Source organism: Triturus cristatus, chromosome 1_2 (genome assembly GCF_964204655.1).
Source record: "Triturus cristatus chromosome 1_2, aTriCri1.1, whole genome shotgun sequence".
Taxonomy (NCBI): Eukaryota; Metazoa; Chordata; class Amphibia; order Caudata; family Salamandridae; genus Triturus; species Triturus cristatus.
The window spans coordinates 445081685-445103759 of NC_140580.1; the positions used below are offsets into that span (position 1 = coordinate 445081685).

At 43.8% G+C, this 22075-nt stretch overlaps 1 protein-coding gene and 1 long non-coding RNA gene across 6 annotated transcripts in view; one reads left to right on the plus strand and one right to left on the minus strand.

The window, feature by feature from the left end:
• EXOC6 (exocyst complex component 6) overlaps window positions 1-22075 on the minus strand; it is a 1441232-nt gene that overhangs the window by 666552 nt on the left and 752605 nt on the right. For all 5 annotated transcript variants that reach the window (XM_085606137.1, XM_085606139.1, XM_085606140.1 and 2 more), the window contains exons 13-14: window positions 16137-16234; window positions 6035-6140 (exon numbers count right to left, since the gene is read on the minus strand). In XM_085606137.1, coding sequence (XP_085462263.1) covers window positions 6035-6140; window positions 16137-16234 — 204 coding nt within the window. The remainder of the gene's footprint in view (window positions 1-6034; window positions 6141-16136; window positions 16235-22075) is intronic.
• Window positions 1278-22075, plus strand: part of LOC146867469 (uncharacterized) — a 415701-nt gene continuing 394903 nt past the window's right edge. The window contains exons 1-2 of the long non-coding RNA XR_014961744.1: window positions 1278-1524; window positions 5062-5424. This is a non-coding gene — a long non-coding RNA (uncharacterized LOC146867469). The remainder of the gene's footprint in view (window positions 1525-5061; window positions 5425-22075) is intronic.

Here is a 22075-nt window from a genome sequence, read left to right on the forward strand (position 1 = left end):
ACAAAATGTACTTTTACCTACCCCATTGTGTCTCTTTTTGTTTTTTAGGATGCTGGGACCGAGTTCTTCTTCCTGTAATGGCAGCCACAACAGCTTTTTCCTCTGTTGCGACCAGACCTTAAGAATCTTTTGGACTAAAGGGCCAGCTTTTAAATCTGCAGTTCTACCTTTGAGCCTATGGACCTCAAATGGATCACTGAAAAAAACGTCCCTCAAACAGTAGGATTCAATTATGTTTTAAATTAGTCTACAGATGGTCTGTCAAACTGAGTTTCATAGACTCTCCCCGGACCAAATATCCAGATATTGCTAGCTTTTTAACCCTTTTAAGTCCACTGAAAGATTTTTGGAATGCTAATTTTCAAAATACCTACTGAATTGATTTACACCAAACCATTCAACGGATATTCCTTGAGTTTTACTTTCATGCCAAGTTTGGTATAATTCCCTTCAGTGTATTTTTTCTGTATCAGAGAGTAAATATTCCTATGGAGTTAAAATGGGAAGTCACTTCTTTGACACCCTCCCTACTTCACCTTGAAAGATCTGCTCAACATGCCAATCCCAAATCAAATTAACTTTTGTTTTTGGAAACCCTTGTGCAGAATCATTGAACAGTGGCACAGTTAGTAAACAAACTAAAAATGCCTTTTCAGTGGAAGTTCTGATGTAATCATGTGTAAAGAGTCACTAGCACTAAGCCCATATATCTATCTGTCTGTCTATCTGTGTACCTGTCTATCATATATTTATAAACACAAAAAAATGTTTTTGAATCCTGTGGATGGAAGGGATTATGCAGGTGCTTATGAGAACCAGTGAAGATTCTACGATGCAAAAGTTAAGTTATGCCAAGCTATTGATTATAGCTGAGAAGTATTAATTTTAGGTTTATAGAAACTCATTTAATGTGTCACCTTTATATTTTTTTACTGTTACATACCATACAGAGATATTCAACATCAAACACCAGAAGAAGGCCTTCAAATCAGGGTGCAGGCTAGTATGCATTTGGATCAAACATGTTTTTGAATAATAACTAAAGCTTCCTGAAGTAGCATACATATAGGTAGCTGTCACGGAGTGCCTGACTCTACTTCAGAGGCGGAGGAGAATTGTGATCTGATGCCCCCTTACGTCTCTCCTATTCTCTACTTACAGTCACCATGAAATCTCCCGAGTCCGGACTGCAGCGGTCCCTTTAACCCAGCAGCTTCTCCCGTCCACGTGACGGAATCACATGACCCGATCGAGAAACCGGATAAGGAAGAAGAATCCCATATAAGCGGCGCTGCAGCCCGGCAGAGCGTTGTTTTCTTCTGGAACCAAGGCTTCCTAACCCCCAGTGAAGCAGGAACCGGACCGAAGAAAGAAAACCCCTCCACGATACCCGGGGAAGAGAGCGGCGCGACGAGACCCGCACCCGACTCCAGGGACCATCCTGACGCCGGTGGAAGGGAGCCGGACCCTATACGGTACCACCAGCAAACCAGCCACACTCCAGGAGGAGTGTGGCTTCCTGAGGTACGTGCTCGAATCCGGGGGTGGTTAAAAAAAGGGGGAGCGGGCGCTAATCCTTCTGAGAAGGAGGGACAAAGTTAAAAACACAAAGAGAAGCCCAGTGCACGTTTTCACTACCCATGGTGACGGTCCTGGTGCCAGTCCCTCACACCCTACCCCCTTCGTGTTGTGTGCCCAGAATACAGGCGTGACCACCATTTATTTGTTGTTTCTTCTCTTTGTTTGTTTTGTTCTTCATAACGGCTGTCCCCACGTGACCTCGGGGAGGAAGACGGGTCCAGGACGCCCTGTATTATCGCCCATTCTACAGCCAGAAAAGACTGTCATGCCAGAACCGAATGTATCAAACCCCAAGAAAAGATTGAATAAAGTCCTCTTAGATTTATCTCTCCTATATCGGCTCCTCGTGATTTTCTACACGTGGTGTCAGAAGTGAGATTTTGGTTTCCATTGGACTACACAGCATGGAGAACCTCATCCAACAGTTAATCGCAGGACAGGAAAAGCTCGAGTGGGCCCTGGAGAAACACATGTCGTCAGCCCAGGCTGACCGGGAACTCTTTAGTACATCATTTAATCAACAATTAGAAAGCCTGTATAAAGCGTCCAATAGACAGGACGACTTCGCTAGACAGCTGCCCTCACGACCCGGTCTTCAAACCCCTTTCCCCACTTTTGCGTTACAGAAGTACACCAAGGGGGAAGACCCAGATCTGCTTTTGCTTAACTTTGAACGCGCGGCCAGAGCATCAGACTGGCCTGAATATAAAAGTGGCCCTTTTTCCTAGCCCCCCTATTGACTGGTGAAACACAGGCAGCAAGCATCCTTACCCGTCACTACCTATCCAGCTTTTATAAAAGAGAATGACCTTCTTTATCGGATAGGAAACCCCAATGATCCTAAACAGTTACTCGTACCTCAAGCTTTCCTGGAACAGGTCATGTTCTTTGCCCATAGTCATCTAATTACAGGTCATACAGGAGCCCAGAAAACAAGTGAGACCATCCTCTGACACTTTTATTGGCCCGGGATTTATGCCCATATCTCTCGATACTGCCAAGAGTGTGAGATATGCCAACGTAGGAATCCGTATCGGCCTCCGGCTGTTCCCCTACAACCGTTACCGATCATTGGGAAACCATTTGATCGCGTTGGTATGGACCTTATTGGCGAAAAGGCAATCAATATGCCCTAGTCATCATCGATTACGCTACGAGATATCCCGAGGCTTTCCCCCTGAGAACCCCAAATGCTGTTACCATCTGTGAAAAATTGATGGAGTTGTTTTCTCATGTAGGCTTTCCTCGTGAGATCCTCACGGATCAAGGTACTCCGTTTGTTTCGAGATTAATGGGGCAAGTGTGTAAAACCTTAGACATTACCCAAATCAGAACCTCAGTCTACCACCCACAAACAGATGGCCTCTGTGAGCGCTATAATGGTACGATCAAGCTCACGCTAGAAACAATGCTGAAAGCATAAGGACCAGACTGGGATGCTCTGTTACCCTTGGCCTTGTTCGTCGTCCGCTGCCAGAAACAGAGCAGTCTCGGTTGCTCCCCGTTCAAGCTCTTATATGGGAGACAACCCCGCACCCTCCTCGAAATGACCAAGGAAGCATGGGAAAAGGAAACACAAGAAGAGAATGAGACACTCCTTGAGTATTCGAGGGGGTTAAAGTCTTGGTTGTCCAAATTACGAGAGTTCGCTCATAGCAACCTTGAAAAAGCTCAGAGACGACAGCAGATATTCTACAACAAGGGGAAGAGATGGCGTCACCTCCAGGTACAGGATTGGGTTTTAGTCCTCTTACCCTCTTCTCTGGCCAAAGGTCGAGCGGAATGGAAAGGCCCATACAGGGTGATAGAAAAAATAGGACTTACCGCTTAAGCCTTTCTAGCAACAAGACACAAATCTTTCATATCAACTTGCTAAAAAAATGGTTAGGCCCCCCCCCCCAAAACCGATATGCTAATAAAACCAGAGTATCAGACCTCATCCACCACTTTGCCCTTCCTAGACGTAAATGAAACCCTCCAGGAGGAACAAAGAGAAGCACTACAAGTCTTGCTCTCGTCCTTTTCTCACACCTTCTCCAATATACCTGGGCGCACCCACTTGATCGAACATACCATCCCCTCTACCTCAGGAAAAGTCATAAGACAAAGGCCCTACCGTATCCCTGCAGCTCGACGAACCGCCATAGAAGAGGATATACAAAACATGTTAGCTTTAGGTATCATACGGCCCTCCAAAAGCGATTGGTCTTCTCCGGTGGTTCTCGTACCAAAACCAGATGGGAGTGTGAGGTTTTGCATAGACTTCAGAGCTGTGAACTCCATCACTCACTTTGATTCCTACCCACTTCCCAGAGTAGACGAATTGATCAAACAACTGGGGAAACCAAATTCATCACTATTTTAGACCTGACTAAAGGCTACTGGCAAGTCCCTCTCTCCCCTCCAGATCAACACAAAACCGCCTTTTCCACTCCATCGGGTTTATATGAATTTACAGTTCTCCCTTTTGGGCTACATGGTGCACCCGCTATATTCCAACGCCTAATGGACGTGATACTGAGAAAACATCAGGCTTATTCGTTTGCTTACCTCAATGACATCGTCATCTATAGCCCCACTTGGGAGAAACACCTAATCCACTTACAGAATGTTCTCCAAGCCCTTCAAGAGGCGGGCTTACACATCAACTCAAAAAAATCCCGGGTCGCCTACCATAAAGTTCGATATCTTGGTTACCTCTTGGGGGATGGTGTGATCGAACCCCAACAGGATAAAATACAAGCCATTACAAATACACCATTTCCCACTACCAAAAAAAGGGTCAGGGCTTTCCTAGGGCTATTAGGTTATTACCACAGGTTTATCCCCCATTATTCCCAGATTGCCTCTCCCCTGACCGATCTCCTCTGAAAAAACGTAAAGGAAAGGGATCTTCTAGCCCCCTCCCCGAGAGCCCTCCAAGCCTTCCTTGATCTAAAAAAGTCCATAACGTCTAGCCCTGTGCTGATCCCTCCAGACTTCACACGTCCATTCATCCTACAAACAGACGCTTCCGACACCGGGTTGGGGGCATTTCTTTCTCATAAAACGGACAATGGTGTTGAACAATCTGTGGCTTTTATCAGCCGCAGACTTCTGCCCCGTGAAAGGAACTACCCCGTGATCGAAAAGGAGTGCCTCGCGGTCAAATGGGCGGTAGAGAAATTGCGATATTGTCTAGAAGGCACCCCTTTTCTCTTATACACCGACCACGCTCCCCTGCAATGGCTCTGTCGCAACAAGGGGAATAACGCCAGGGTCTTGAGGTGGTTCCTTTCCTTACAGCCCTTCTCCTTTGAGGTCCGGCATCGGAGGGGTAGCTGTAATGCAAATGCTGACTTTCTGTCCCGTGTCTCTCAGTTCCCCGATCGTGAACTGTCTGGGGAAGGGGTGTGTCACGGAGTGCCTGACTCGACTTCAGAGGCGGAGGAGAACTGTGATCTGATGCCCCCCTACGTCTCTCCTATTCTCTACTTACAGTCACCATGGAATCTCCCGAGTCCGGTCTGCAGCGGTCCCTTTAACCCAGCAGCTTCTCCCGTCCACGTGACAGAATCACATGGCCCGATCGAGAAACTGGATAAGGAAGAAGAATCCCATATAAGCGGCGCTGCAGCCCGGCAGAGCGTCGTTTTCTTCTGGAACCAAGGCTGCCTAACCCCCAGTGAAGCAGGAACCGGACCGAAGAAAGAAGACCCCTCCACGATTCCTGGGGAAGAGAGCGGTGCGACGAGACCCGCACCCGACTCCAGGGACCATGCTGACGCCGGTGAAAGGGAGCCGGACCCTATCTGATACCACCAGCACACCAGCCACACTCCAGGAGGAGTGTGGCTTCCTGAGGTACGGGCCCGAATCCGGGGGTAGTTAAAAAAAGGGGGAGCAGGCGCTAATCCTTCTGAGAAGCAGGGACGAAGTTAAAAACACAAAAAGAAGCCCAGTGCACGTTTCCACTACCCATGGTGACGGTCCTGGTGCCAGTCCCTCACACCCTACCCCCTTCGTGTTGTGTGCCCAGAATACAGGCGTGACCACCATTTTTTTGTTGTTTCTTCTCTTTGTTTGTTTTGTTCTTCATAACGACTGTCCCCACGTGACCTCGGGGAGGAAGACGGGTCCAGGACGCCCTGCATTATCGCCCATTCTACAGCCAGAAAAGACTGTCACGTCAGAACCGAATGTATCATACCCCAAGAAAGAATTGAATAAAGTCCTCTTAGATTTATCTCTCCTATATCGGCGCCTCGTGATTTTCTACAGTAGCTAAAGATGGCTCTGTGAAGACCAGTGCGAGTAGTAGAAATAAATCATTACTTTTTTACTACTCAACATGGTAATTGGTGTTACTGCTTCAACTCTGCGCATTATTCTGCTTCAGCTTTGAAAAATGCTTCAGTCTATTTCGTTCATTAAAAACAATTGCTGCATTGCCACCAAAGATATTTTTGCTTACTTTATCAAACTCAGCATCTTGATAGGGAAACTTGCAGATTACAACTTTGTACTCTTCTTCATTCGTTAGAGGAATTGGACTGTAGTTATCTGCTTCAAAGATTTCCCTATTTCGTAAAACACAAAAAATATTTTATTTAATAGTGCAGCAAAAGTTGTATGCCACTGAATAAGAAAGGTAACACCAAACACAGTAGCTTGACATCCGTCTTTCCATCTGGTACGACCACATATTTCAAGCAGAACAATGAATCTGAGTGGGCAATGACTTCTGACACTGAATGAAAAATAATAAGCTACTTACCTTCAGTAACTGCTTCACAATGTTTAGGCCTGGCGTGGGGAATGCGGATGGGCTAGCATGGTCCTGCTTTCAACAAGTGGCCTGAAGGAATTGCGAGGAGTTCATGCTTTTGGAGGTGCTTCTTTATCTAGGTACGGAAAGCCTTCTTGTGTCTTTAACTTTCTATCTTACACTGGCAACGAGGATATGTTTTGTGGCACTGAAGGGATTATCAAACATAAGTAAGTTTAGTGACCAATGTGCATCACATGCACACAATTAGTTGGTGAGGTCCATAAACATCTCATGATTCATGAAATGGACACAGGAGAAACTATTAAAAAAGGTCTATAAGAAAAGAGGTTTGTGGCATGCTCTAGCTGCATACCAGTTACAGGAAATGGGCCTCTGGTATTTCAATCAGAAGGAAATAAAGAAATGCTTGAGAACATAGGGTTTGACATTTTGTTGAGAGGAAAGGTGACGAATGTGCTTGTTGATTCCAGTTCTCCGTATACTATAATTGATAAAAGAGATTATAAGGGAAATTTTAGATGTAAAGCATAAATTCTTGATAAGCCTAATCTAAAGGGTTCTTATAAGGAAGCTATAACTCGAGTGAATGATGAGGATTTCGTTTAAAGGGAGGTGTACAATGGATAAAGTGTATGTGATGAGCACAGGTTGAAATTTATGGTGGATAGGCACACAAATTGTTAGCAACTACGTAAGATCCCCAACAAAGAAAAGCCAGTGCATCTTTCTTAAAGAATGATGTCTGGCGAGTGTATGTAAAGTCTAAAACATGGGATGGTGTAGCTAGTGGAGCAAAAGGGGCACCCTCTACCACACCTAGTGAGAGAACTGGTGAAGGAGGAGTTGGACAAGTAGGTAACGTGCTACTGATAGTCTCTGTGTAATTTTTGGCACTGGTATTTTCGGCATTCAAAGTAGAGGAGGCCTCCACATGCTTGTGGACATGAAATATTTAAAATAGTGCTATTGTAAAAATACTCAGGGCTGTTGGTTATGCCGGTGTGTTTAGTGTGGTTTATTTATCTAAGGCAAACCATTAGGTAGGCTTCTACCCTGACTTTAGGCCTATTCCTCATTCATGAGCAATGTAGACATTAGCGGCCGCTACTAAGCACGGGTGGTGGGGCAAGGGGGGGGCACGTCGGGGTCAATGAAAAAAAAAAACGACTTACCTGAATGCCGCACGGTGATGCCGCCTCTGCTCCGTCTCCCCCGCACCACAACAGGAAGCTTCCAGCCTCCCAGATGCCCCTGTCCAATCACAATGCTGCCTTAAGCAGGGTTGTGATTTGCCTGAGCGCCGTTGATCGGTGCTCAGACAACGGCTTGAAGGCTTTGCATGTTCCTCACCAGGCTATGAAATGCAGCCTGGTGGGGAAGAGTCAAATGCGCACAACGGTTTTACTGGCCCTCTTGGGCCAGTCAAACCGCCATGCACCATGCACTAGTCAGGCCGGCCGGCCCGAGCATGAAAGAAAACTGTGATAATGCTAGTTATTATCGTTTTCACTTTCCTTTTTACACTGCTTGCAGAGCAGTAGGGCAACGCTCCTCCGCCTTAGCGGAGGAGCTACCACTGAATGTTGAAGTGACATATTTTATCAGAAAATCATGCCCCGACTGTTTTGGAGGGACTGCATGGAGCTGCTCTTATATGATCAGTCTAAACTTGAACCAATGGTGTTTTGGTACTTATATCTAAAAGTTAAAAAAACAAAAAATAAGAAAATCATGCCTAATATAGGTTTGGTTTAGTTAATATAACTAGGCTGCATTAAAAAGAGTGCTTGCAGAAAAGTGTATGTTTATTTGTTGTGCATACGCTGCACATGTTCATGTGTTTTGTCTGTTTTTTTAGGTCTTGCTGAGACAGCGAAAGCTGTCTCTTTGAGACATTTTGTAAGTGGGCTTTCAAAAGTGCTACCCACATTGTTTGCTGGCCTAAAGCTTGAGTGCACAATGGCGTGCACGTGCACAGCTGCTCCTCTGCTCCTTCCATTCCCCCCTCCCTTCTCACCCAGCCCTTTGATGCTCTGCTCGATTACTTTCACCGCCCTTCTCACCCAGCCCTTTGATGCTCTGCTCGATTACTTTCACTTTCGCCGCTTTGATGTTTGATCGCAAACGCGATCACTTCCGCTTGGCATAGCCTGTACTTGTTTTAGCTCTCTCTTTTCCTAATATCCTAACTGGATTAAGGCACCGGGACATGCTCTCTCCATTGCAGAGTTCTCATCTGACCTGATCCCCACGTAGTTTATCAAACGGGAGCAGACAAGATTGATGCGGGGGCTTTTCAGGCCTGACACCATGTGTAAAATCGGGAGACAACGGGCTCTGGGGGGCGCCCACCAGGACTTGTCACATCAGCCCTGCTCGGCTTCAGCTGCCAGTGCCCGGGGCCGGCCAGGGTCAGGCCTCTCCCCGGTGTTCCACTAAGGACTGCTGCAGAGAGACAGAGTGATCTAAACGAGTCTCCAGCAGAGTTACTTATTGCAGCCCCGGCGCCCTTCACCTGCCCGGGCCTTTCTCACATAGCATCACAGCATCAAATATTCATGAAGGGCCCGGCGCTGCGGCCAGGGGCCGGCTTCTGCAGGTGGCTGCCGCTTTCAGTAATTGCCCCATACCTCCCTCCACAGCGTAAAATTGTTTTCATTATGTGTCACGTACACTGAGCCAAAGCGAATGCCTCCTCGAGTGTTTTCGTTCCCAAAGCTGGGTAGCACTTCACTTAAACAGGCGCTTTTTGGCTTACATACATGGGAGGGGGTAAATAAAAAGCAAGAGAAAGTTCATCATTAGGAACACAAATCATTCTCTGCTCATTTGAGCCCTCAATGGTCCTTCGAAAGACTCTACTTCGGTGCAAGATCCTTACAGGTTTGAGGCTCGAAACTCTGGGACAACTTTTACCCTCTACTCTGCACACAAGCGTGTTACCTTTAGTCTTAGAAACTCCACCAACCAAAGTGTTTAAACAAGCTTTCAGTTAAGACTAAAATCGATGTGCGAAAATGCAAGATTTTAGCATGAGGCTGAACTCTAAAGCTTATGTTTTCCGATTAAGCTGTGAATTGTATTATAATGGAATATAAATTGCCCTCCATAACCCTAATAAGACTTCAAGGGGTATCGAACAACCAAGGATGCATGCATGTGTGTGTTAACTTGTGCTTTAATCAGGGCTTTAAGTGTACCGGGTCCTGCCGGTGCTCAGCACCAGCAGTTCTAAAAGGCAGGTGCTGAGACGGGTCCCTAACGGGCTCTCCATTTCTGCCCTCATGATCAGGCTGAAAAAAAATATCTTAACTCCGAATCAGTACCAGTGTACAATGCCTTTGATGTAACTTTGAAGAAGATTTGTTGTAGGTCTTTCATAGTCTCATCAGTTCGGAAATGAAGCTTTTTTAATATTATAAACAACAAAGCAATCGTTGTTGCTTATTTATCTTGTGCAACTAATGACCATTGACAAAGCCAGTAGTCCTGGCTTGTTGTAGGTATAATGGGAGAGGATATAGCCTTATGGCTAGACCGGTCGACCTCGAAGCTGAGGAACCGGCTTCGATTCTTGGCAGCGACGCCCAACATCCTGTGATTCTGGGCAAATCACTTAATCTCCCCGTGCCTAACAAAAAAAATGAATGTGTCCATCTGTAACGAAACTGGTGCTCATGTAAAGCGCTCTGATACCCGGTGTCTCGGGTCTAGTTCACGCTATATAAAACTCTTTAAAAAAAAAATGTTACTTGCTGTATATATAGCTGGATGTAATGACAGAAACACCAACATACCAATCAGATGGCACACTATGCTAAGCACAGGGTTTTAGTTTAGGTGTTTTTAAGCCACGCCCTTAATGACATAGGCCACACCCCTTTCAGAGACCCCCCCCACCCTAGTTTTTTCATCCCACTTAAAGCTCTGACTTTAATGTTACCATGCCAGGGGAATGGTATTTACCACCTGTGGCAACTACTCTACCCGCTTCCAATAAACCTTTTATGAGGATCTAAACAGACAATCTCCCCATTGAGGCATCCATAACAGTTGGCCCAGAAAAATAAGATATTTACTGTACCTGATATATAATGATGTCACTGGGAGTTAAATATATTGGGTGCTATGCGTCCAATTAGGATTATGGCCCGAGAAATGGGGCAGAACGTGGATTTTGCTGCTTCTGCACTAAAATCAGCATGTCCCGTTTTTTTATCAAGCATTTTTGCCTCTTCTAATTTCAGCCATGTTTCACCTGCCGAAGTTTACTGACATTGGAAAGGATGGAAGGCTGAGACAGTCTCTTTCTGGAGTCAAACTTGTAGCCTGCTTTGTCTCAACATTTTTCCTACAGCAAATATTCAATTCCTTGAACCATCTCGCAGAGACATTTTGGACTTTGCACCTGGCAAATTAGGACACATTGACTTTTTCTTACCTGATAGGCAAAGGAGCTAGATGACGTAACTCATTTTTTTAACATTGGCATATAGTAAACTATGAGCAGCATCTTTTCTTAGTTTGCAACTTGCAATAAAGGCGCTGGCCTCACTTTTCTCTTGTGTATTAGGGATGGTCCCACAACAGACAAAAAGTCATCTTGCCCCTACACTCTTAGTACACCATTGCACACATGCCCCGTAATAATTTGCTCTGTTGCTTTACTTGTTATGTCAGTGACGCTCTTCCATGTTAAACTGTCATTACCCCAGGTTGCATTTGGCACATTTAGAAAATACCTCTTGTTCTGAGAATCCTACAGGAAAATGAGGCATGACACGGGAATCGTCTTTTGACTCGCCGAATTGTGCATGTTTTGCCTTGTTCCAGGCCTTTTTCAGTGATAAATTTGGACCGGCTCGGCCTGCCAGAATTTATCAATGAAATAAACACGAGGAGGGTAATTCCGATACCTGTGAAAACATGTTTGAAGTGCTATCAGAATTCAACCCTTAACTCGCAATGAGGACCTTAGACTGTGCATTCATTCAAGCACTGGCTTTGTCCCTGTGTTTGCTCTTCTCATTTATTTCATAGCCCTGTGCAAACATGAGAGGAGATGTGGACTTTTGACGCGTGGCCTGTTTGAAAATGGCGCTTGCATGACTTGATTTCAAACGAGTAGTGAGTGGGGAGTCTCTGGAAGTAGTCGTGTTTGGACAGAGCAGGCGTGGGAGGGTGTGTGTGTGGGGGGGGGGATTACACTATTTTCAGTCAATCAGAATGACAATCCTGAAACGGTTAGTCGAAACACAACACTACAACTCACCTCGCCGTATGCACAAACACATAACTTTTTTAACCACTCTGCACGTTCTATCATTATTTTCCTAAATTTGCAGAGGATGTTTTTGCCATTCTCAAGTTCTTATTAGGGAATCGCACACAATGATTGGGATGCAGCATTCTTATTAACTGGCCACAGCCTCGATGCTTTATCTGTTCATCAGCCTGCATGTGCATGTACTCTCAGTACAGGCTCGTGGTAGGTCTAGTTCATTTATAATCGCCCATTATCATTGATTTGCAATTGATTTGTTGACCCCTAGCAGACCTTTCATTTGAAATACACCTGCATGTGGTTTCTCGCCTAATGAGTGATCATTGTGGATTTTTGGGGTTTTTTTGTTTTGCTATTTGTGTTAAGTAGAGCATAGCTGTCAACAGAACAGATACAAGAGGTCAATAAAATCCAAAGCAACAAAAATACTCTACCCTATTAGGGATCAAAAATACACACCAAGTTGAAATGCGCTGAAATGATTAATGATGATTCAAACAAGAAAAACATATCAAGTGAATCTTCATCCTAGTTGTGTATCTCTAAATGTTGACGTTTATTCATTTATTTATTTGTGAGGAGTTTTGTAGGTCTCTAAATGCCACAGAAACTACCACAGAGTGCTGCAGCAGCAAAAAAGACATATCTCTCACTACTCTTCCTCCGTTTACATGCCTAGGTGCAGAGACCTAAGTCAAGTTAAGAGCACCACTCTGGTTACTATCTCTGGTCACCAGTTCTACCTCTCATGTTCAGGCAGGGTTCAGGCAGGGCTCTCTCTCTCTACCTCTCTTTCTCTACCTCTCTTGCCCTCCCTCTCTCTACCTCTCTACCTCTCTCTCTCTCTCTCTCACTCTACCTCTCTCTCTCTCACTCTCTCTCTCTCTCACTCTACCTCTCTCTCTCTACCTCTACCTCTCTCTCTCTACCTCCTCTACCTCTCTCTCTCCCTCTCTCTCTCTACCTCTACCTCTCTCTCTCTACCTCTACCTCTCTCTACCTCTCTCTACCTCTCTACCTCTCTCTCTCTACCTCTCTACCTCTAACTCTCTACCTCTCTTCCTCTACCTCTCTACCGCTCCCTCTCTACCGCTCTACCTCTCTCTCTCTCTACCTCTCTATCCTCTCTCTCTCTACCTCTCTCTCTCTCTACCTATCTCTCTCTCTACCTCTCTCCCTCTACCTCTACCTCTCTACCTCTCTCTACCTCTCTATCTCTACACCTCTCTCTACACACCACTCTCTCTACCCCACTCGCTACCCCTCTCTCTACCCCTCTCTCTACACCGCTCTCTCTACACCGCTTTCTATACCCCTCTCTCTATACCCCTCTCTCTACCCACTTCTCTCTACCCACCTCTCTCTACACACCTCTCTCTACACACCTCTCTCTCTCTCTCTACACACCCCTCTCTCTCTCTACACACCTCTCTCTCTCTACCTCTAAGTGGCAGCCGGAGGCTGATAACACTGCTTGTCCTTTTATTAAAAAAACAAGCATTGGCATAGCCAATAGGTTTCGCCTTTGGGGCCTTCTAAGTGTTTAACCATGCAACAGTTAATGTTGTTGCACCAAGGATATTGTGCTGCATAACTAAATACTTATAAGGTCCCACAAGCGAGACCTATTGGCAATGCCAATGCTTGTATAAAATGATGGAAATTCAGCTGCAAACATGGTCTCTATCTTTGCATGCAAATCTAACGTATCTCTAACTTCTTCTGGAAGGGACGTACTTAGTCGCATAATTGCAATGCTATGAGCTAAACCTTGGATGTTATGAATGCGCAGAAGCTTGCTTTCTAGTGTTTTTGCATCAATAGAATGTACACTTTCTTCTGCGCAATAAATAATGTACTTAACAGCCAAAGAAAATACCGTGCAAGTATGTGTTTTGTAATTAATAATGGAATTGGTTCTGTGAAAGTGACAGTTTTAGTGCTGACCATTTATGTAAAATCGTGCTATGAATATTTGGCTTTCTTTTTTCACAATAGTATAAAACGCATGCTTTTTGTGAAAGAGACCAGTTATTCAGATTTTTCCCACTAGACCTTCCAGTGAAATGCCAGACTTTTCCGACAGAATTTCTAGTTAGACGTTTCTGCTCATCGTGTAGAGAGGGCTAGATGTTCATGGTCCTTTCTGTATTTAGGCCTATGTTCTATTAATCGGATTATTTACCAGATGTGATTTGTTTAATTTCTTAAAGGCACATGGCATTTTGTATTATTAAGAATTTGGTTTTACGCTAATTCCACTGGGTCTGACTATTTCTTACTGTGATAATACTCTTATTTGATTAAATCTACAAATGTTGAGAACTGGAGCGGCCTTGTTGTGCAGGTATTCTTAATGGTCTTGTCTGAACATTAAAGTAGAGGATTCTCCCTTTGCTGCTCATCAGCACTCTTACATTAATTGGAATGGAGCGTTGATACAAGTATGGGGGTTTCTGTTTCTGCAGGTTGCAATGTTGGCTGGCTTATGAGTCGATACTCTTTAAGAATGTGATGCATAAGATTTTCAAAGGATTATGTAAATTGCTTTTCCTGAATGGTAATGGGTCATACAGTAAGATTGTGCAAGAGCATGAGAGGTATCAGTTGTAAGTCTTAAAGAGGTTGGAATGTAGTATATTAACTGTTAGAAATGAAAAGTGCCATCTGATAATGGGAGAAGACATTAATTTAGGGTATACAATATCAAAAGACAGCAAAAGGCCCATGTTTAATCTGGTGAAGGTGGTGCCAGAACAGAAGTTGGAACCAAAGTCCATACTGGTTGTAGCCAGTACTATTTGAAGTTTAAGAGGAGTTTAGCTAAGATGGTGGACGCTTGGTCACGGCCAGAAGAGCGCATAGTAGATATGTTCTCATGAGTTCCAACAATGGCAGTCTGGCCTGCAGATAGCATGCATACTTTGCATAGATGATTTCCAGCCAGAATCAACGACAGATGCTTTCGAAGACATTAGACGCCCAGTAGTGTATATGGAAAGGCAGTGGCACAGACTAAACCTTGTGCATCCAGTGGTGACAAGAGCAGCCAGGGACAGCCCATGGCAAAACCAAGAGGACAAAGGAACACTGTGCCAGCAGGAGCACGATGCGGACTGTTGGGGCAAGGGGTACATCGGGATAACTCACACCCCGGGCTGCCTCTCCCTCAGTCCTGATATCGGTGGCGAATGACTACTGAGATTGGTGTTTAACCCACCATCCGTCCAAGTGACATTGGAAACAAAGCCCTGAAAACAGGGCAAATAAACTAAAGTTTAAAGGATCGAGAGAGAGGAACATACAGCAGATTGGCATGGCCCAACAGAGAACGTTTCCCGAGACTGGGTAAACACATTCCCCATGATGCAGCCAACAGGGCCACAATTTTCAAAGCCATAAGTGAATATATGATGATTAACATTGCAGTAGAAACACGATTGCATTACTTTTGAATATTTCTTAAGGCCATAATTAGGGGACATCTAATAGCATTGGTGACAGTGAAAAAGATACATTTTCAGGACCAAAGTAGGCATGCTCATGGCTTTCAGGGGACAAATGCGACTACTTGTTGTCAACAAAGCAGAGTGCCCTTCAAACCTTGAAAAAAAGGTCTATGATTGAGGAGACATGAGACATTACTTCTTAACAGGCCCAAAGCCAAAAAGAACAAAAAGGGAGAGTCCACAGTCCACTGGCAGAGTCCACAGGTCTGGAAGTGATCTGAAGAGTTGGGGTCTGAGGTCCAGTATTTGTACCTGGTACCCACTTTGAAGTAGGACAAATGTAAAGAGGTTTCCACAATCACCGAGGTGCTTTGGATTTCCTGACTCCCAGCTCTGGACCCAGATTGCACAACGTCACAATGGACTAGTGCCAAACCCCTTTGTGAGAGTTCTCGGGCAGTGCCTTTGTGATGTGCAAGTGTGATAGGTGACAGCTCCTCCCCATCCTTAACTGAGAGTGGCCCATCCTGCCAACATGTAGCTTACCTTTGTCTCACTGTCTGGGAGCAAAAAGGCCAACTGTCAGCTACACCTAATCATGTGACACAGGATACAGGCAGCAGACACCAAATGGTTGGGACAGAAAAATGCCAACTTCCTAAAAGTAACAGAAAAAAACCCAGGAGGTAACCTGTAAGCCCAGTTGAGACCTGGGTAACTTTTACATAACAAACAAGGTCTCAACAGGTAAAATTTCAAGGTAATTAGATAGGATGCAAAATCAACTGCGACGGAAGTAAGGAGACAAACGTTTCTTAGAAGAAAAGCGGTGTGTATTAGGAACTACTGATACACATTGCATCAGTTATATCAGCACTATTACATTTTATACAACTGTAATTCAAGAATTAGTGTGCACAAAGGTGCTTGTGTGGAAGTGAGTGGAACATATGAACATGTGATGAAGTGCAAGAAATAGCGAAAAGTCACAACAATATTTAAGTTAAAAATCATGCACAATATGTACACGTACGAGGTTCTGTGAACTAACCTGAATAACACTGCCCATTTCTTTAGAAGCGTTTCATTATACTGATCTCTTATTTCAAACAAGAGATCAAACAGTCGGTTCACAGGAAAGCCAAAACTCTGGAAAGTGAAGAAACGGATCAGTAAGTCAAACCAGCATTACATTAAATTGTACAACTCATAGTTTGCTAGAAAACATTTTTGTGAACAATGATTTCTAAGGCCGTGACAATTAAGTTTGTAAGTCATTACCCCCTTTTAACTACCACTGCCAACTCAAGAAGATATCAAGTGTTGTGTTTATATTTACAATACTAAGATTTTACAAATTACTTTTTATGGTCTGGCTTGACAGAGCAGCTGTCGCCAATAGTGTGATAACCACCAAGAGAGGGGCTTTGGCTCTGCCCACATGTTGGAAGTCAGGAGTATATATTTTGATTGGTCAGAAGTTATGTGCTTTCACAAAAAAATGCTTGCCCTCCACACATCTATGATCATTGTGCTTATTTAGCCAGATGCACAAGCTTTCGGTGGTACACACATGATATTGTAATGCTATAAAAGTGTTTTAGATAGCTAGATAATTGATGGTCTTATTCTCTGGTGGCAGCACAGATGGGAGGAGAGCAGTAATTTAACTACATCGATAATTTCTACAGGCTTCCTCGGTTTGCAATTAAATGTTATGCCTGATACCATAGTTCCGGCCGGTTTATTGTGAAAGGTTATTAGAAAGGCAGTAGGTCTGGCTTATTTATTATAAAAAGCATATGGTTAAGCCCCAGTAGGCCTCTTGGAGAAGATTGTTGCAACATTTATTACAGGTCATAGAAAGGTATTTGGTTACTTGTAATCTCACAGACTACAGTTTCAGGCAAGGTTTATGGTGTTGGTCACACACTCTGACAAACCCGGGAAGTAGAATTTCAATGTGATGATTCTTGTTAGGTTCTATTGTGAAGGGCTGTATATTGTTTAGCCAACTGTCATTTTGTACATGAATGCAATTTTATAACTGCATGCCTGATGGTTGCCAACGTCTGCGCACTTCTGTAGGCCAGGGCTGTATATAGTGTCAATCCATTGGTAAAGGTATAGGCTTTATCAGGTCGCTGGGAAATGTTATGTCGGAGACCTTAAGTGTGATCTCTTTTTAACGATAAGTTATGACAAAGCAAGTGGGCCTTACTTACTTATTGTGAAAAATATGTGTTAAAGGCAAACACCTATTAAGGGTGGATCATTATTACACTGCGCTAAAGCTTGTAGGGAGGCATTATGTTACATGGAATCTTGCAGATTACTGCAATAGGCAAGGGTTTGGTGCTGGTGACCTACCTGAACAAACCATGGGGACAGACGATATGCACTATGGAAATCCTTTTTTGGAACTATTAGTAGGGATTTTGTATTATTTTCACAAATAAATTATGTACATATTTGTAATTTTATTGCAGTATACCTGATGATTTTTCCTGTGGAAAGGTTTATGAACCTACACAGTAGGTCTTAGTTGCTTATGGTGACAAGCCAATGATAAAAGTAATAAGCTTGATTTTTTATAATGAAAAGTTACGATAAAGCAGTAGGCCTGACAATGATTTTGAAAAGCATATATTAAAGTCAATAGATTGTCACAGTCACAGATTGTCATTACTCTGTATTAAAGTCGACAGGCAGGTATTTTATTACATGGAATCTCACAGACTACCATAGTAGGCAAGCATTTTGGTTCTGGATACCCCCTCGATCAAACCATTGGTATAGTTGTCAGAATCCTTGTTAGGCCCTCTTAGAAGAGAAGGTATTTTGCTTTTCCAACTGTAGTTTTGTGTACTTTGTAATTTTATGACTGTATGCCCGATGGGTACCTTGTGGGAAAGTTTATGCTCAGTACAGGAGGCCTCGGTTATGGTGATAAGCCACAGAAAACAGCTACCGGCCTGTGGGTCCACTTAGTCTTGCCATTGGGCTGTTTGAGTGTTATTTACACTCTGCTTCCATCCATCCATCACAGCGAACTGCATGGCGTAATGGTTCAGACTGCATCAGTCTTTTGCCCTGTGAATGATAGCCTTTTCTGAGCATGTGTTCATCCACCTGAAAATGAGTGTATTTAAGTATCGGGGATGGCTGGCCAATCCTTTAGTTTTGAATTCTCCTCCTTAATAGTTACACTTTAATTTGTTTGCTTCTTTTTATATTTTAATGTTTCTTTAGAGAATACTACATTGCCAACGGGTTGTCTGCTTGCCGCTCATTTAATTTGCAGTGTGCCGCATTCCATGTAGGCACTTACTATAAACTAGGAGATATGTGTGGCATGCTGTTATCCATAGTTTATCATTCTTTTACCATTCCAGGATGGCCAACACATTAGTTCTTAATGTGGCGACAATGCATGACCTTTAAAACAATGACAGACTATTTTCAAAACCTTGGCAAGACAGACTGTGCTGATGAAGCAATGACGATCTAATCATTTTGACAATAAAACCGATTTCCACTTGCCCTTTATAGCCCACTGCAAAGAATGCATCTCAGTTGAGTTAGAGATGCCAGAAAACGCAAGATGTCATATTCCCTAAAAGAAAAAAGATACATTTTGTTGACAGGCTCAGTTCAACTGCAAATAATAAGTAGTCTTCTGAATAGTCTCCCCTCTTCTCAGCATGGAAACACTCCAATATACTTGATCTTCTCAGCAGAAGTCAAACAAGGTTTCTTCTTCACAAAAATCTCGGAAGCATGAAGAAGAGATACTATATTTTCTAGAACACTAAGTAACGGCCAATCATGAGGGTAAAAATTAAAACCTTTATGATGGGGATCCATCGCTCCTACCATCAACAATTTGGTTAACACCCAAAGGACTAAAGATAGGCTAATAGCAGAACCACAAACTGGAAATAGTCTCCATTTACCACAGACATCAGGTATTGTTTGTGACACTTTGCATCGGAATATCAAAGCACCCCCTTTTGAAGTAGTGGCAAAACCTTTTTTACCAATTTATTAATGTAGGGGGTGGGAAGGTAGGAATTTGAAGGGGCCACCACAGGTGGTGGATTTGTTAGAAATGTAAGATTAAATCCCTCTTCCACATTACAATCTAAAGGACCTACTTTTCCAAGGTGAACTCTCTCCCCTACAATAACAACAATATCTGCCAAAGTAAGTCAAATTAGGTGCTTGTAAGGAAAGCCTGCAGAAGTTTTGAAGTGATTCGTATGGATGAGGAGAAGGCAGCAGTGTGCTGTTCTGCTCCACCTGAAGCACACCTCCTGAGCCTACTGAACGTGACTCCTGTTTTGTTTTCATAGCCTCAGACGTTTCGGTACTCTTGGTGGAACCTTCATGCATAACAGGCAAAGGTGAAAGCATGAGCCATAGCCCTACTTTCATTGAACTTTTAACAAAATATAGTGCACCTTTTCATCTACTAGTAAGACTATAAAAAATACGTCCAGAAACTGATTCTTGACATCCTCAGTAAAGTCTACTGAACACATCCTGGTGTGTCTCCTTAACACCACACTAGACCACATTGTGAAAGACACCCTAATTGGGCCCCTACATTGCTCTCAGCAAGTGTTGCCAATGACTTACAAAGGTGGCACGGGTATGACAGACATAGTCTTTATTTTTGGGCCTCTCAGCGTCTGGTAATGTCTGTTTCAACTAAGGCTGGGGTGACCCACATATAGACTGGAATTATATCAGCAAGGATTGGACAATGCCCTACATATCCTATAAGGGGGAACTCTCTCCCCAACTTCAAGAGCCAAACAGAGTGGTGGTCTAGGCATGACCAGCTGCATTGCGAATGACAGGCTGGGATAGTAAACCTACACAACAAACCCGGCTCTGGAGAGGATGCTGGCTTCATCGTCGTAGGAGACATATGGCACGGGCCCTCCATTAAATTATTCCTAATCCAATTTGCCCTCTCCTCCACCCAAGTCCACAAATACTTTAAACTGAGACATGCTCTCTTCTGGTGTAAGGAGGATATAACAGACCCACAAGAGTAGACTTTTCTTGAGGCCAAACTCCTTCAGGTTTCTCTGGAAAAGAGGGGATTTCACAGATATAAGTGTCACTCATACTTAACTCCCCAAACACATCTGATTCCCTTAAGGGAAAGGCAGACTAGAGAGATGCACGAATGGCTCCACACTCTGGCCATATCCACCTGCTTCAGACCAATCGAGCTCAATATTCTTTGCATAACCCAAGAGGCTGTGGAGAGAGGGAAAAAGAGGTGTGTCAAACTGCCCCCTGCTGCTCCTCCCAGGATGCATACTTCTACCACGTGATCTTGACATGCTCAGTGATTGTAACATACGGGAAAGCCATGTAGACGATACTAACCGAGGTTTCGGAGGGACTGGTGGAGCTTTCCCCCAAGGTTGCATTGCTGGGAATCATGGAGGATCTCGGTGGTGGCCGGAGTGATAGTGTGCTGGTGGGCATCACCACACTCTTGCCCATGAGGGATAAAGCGCGCCACTACAATGCTAAGACAACCCCCAACTTCTTATTGTGGACTTCTGTGATAGACTGGGGTGCCATTCTTGAAGAACCCATATACAGAGCAAGGGTGTGCCCCAGTAAACATGACAAAATATAGGGGTGCAGCCAGTCCTACTCTGGGATAATAAATGAGAGTGGTGATGGTTGCTCTATATTTGGACTCGCAAAGGCATTTGCGTGTAATAAAATAATTTTTTCTAATGTACAGCTGTGATATTATAGTATGTTGCATAAAACAATAAGGTTTTGCTATAAAAACAAAAGACACCCCATCAATAGTATTGAGGCCCATCTGCTTCGTTTGTTTTAGAAGTTTCAATATGCTTCCATCCCTCAACATCTTCTTGAAAGGAGCTTTCAAATTCTCTGGCAAATGGTGTTAAAATAGTTTAATGCAGAACTGGCATAAGCGAAGAACATCCTACTTAAGGAGACCGATTTTCAGACTCCCTTTCACAAGGGAATGCTGGGTACATATTGTGCCTGAACTTAATGAGGATGCTTGCACAACACTTTCAAATATGGGATGGCTCTGAGTCACACAAAGGATGATTTGTTGGCGGTCTACGTCTCCTAGTATCATACTTAGCAACAGCTGATACTGACTGTGTCTTCTCTACTACTGATTTGACAGTGTCCACTAATGCCTTATCAAGAAGCAATAGAGGTGTGACCACTTGTTTCTTCCATGAAGACATTTGATTTCTGTTATTTTAAATAAAGCTGAAGAGCTAACACTTCAACAGCCTTCTCCATCACAGTCAAATATGACAGTGGCTCAGAGGACACTCCAAATTCCACCTCCAGGCAAGCATCCAAACTACTTGCAGTCTACAAGTCTAAATATAAACAATCATCTGTGTATATAGCAGAAAGCAATTTCCTTAATTATCATCATTACCCTGGTATACATGCTTAAACCCAAGTGCATCCACATCTGAAACAGAAAAGTTATCAAACCTTTCAATATCATCCAAATGATGAGTCTTTGAAACTGTACCTACTTTTTTTTCAACCTGCATCAGCTTACAATTTGACTTAGCATGCAGCATCAACCCCAACTCTGCTGAAGGAGCTTATCCAACAAACTTCCTAGGTTTTCAAACCAAACAGAGTCACAAATTTATCTTTAGGAAGACACCTCAAGGGTGACCGTGCCAATTCCACGTTCAGGATGGCCAAAGCTGATGGGCCATTTTCACTTTAGCAGCTCCAGTTGGCATGCCTGCATGTTGATACTTAAAAAATATACCAAAAGTTGCCTGCTGAAAGACGGGCATCTCTTGAGCACCTGCACCTGGGGTTGAGAAATTATCACCGAACACTAAAGTCCCCAAGAGGATGAGTTGGAGTCTTCTCGGACAGTCCATCTTCTCTTCTGTATATGCAGTCTAAGCAGGAGGATGAAAAACACTTGTCCTT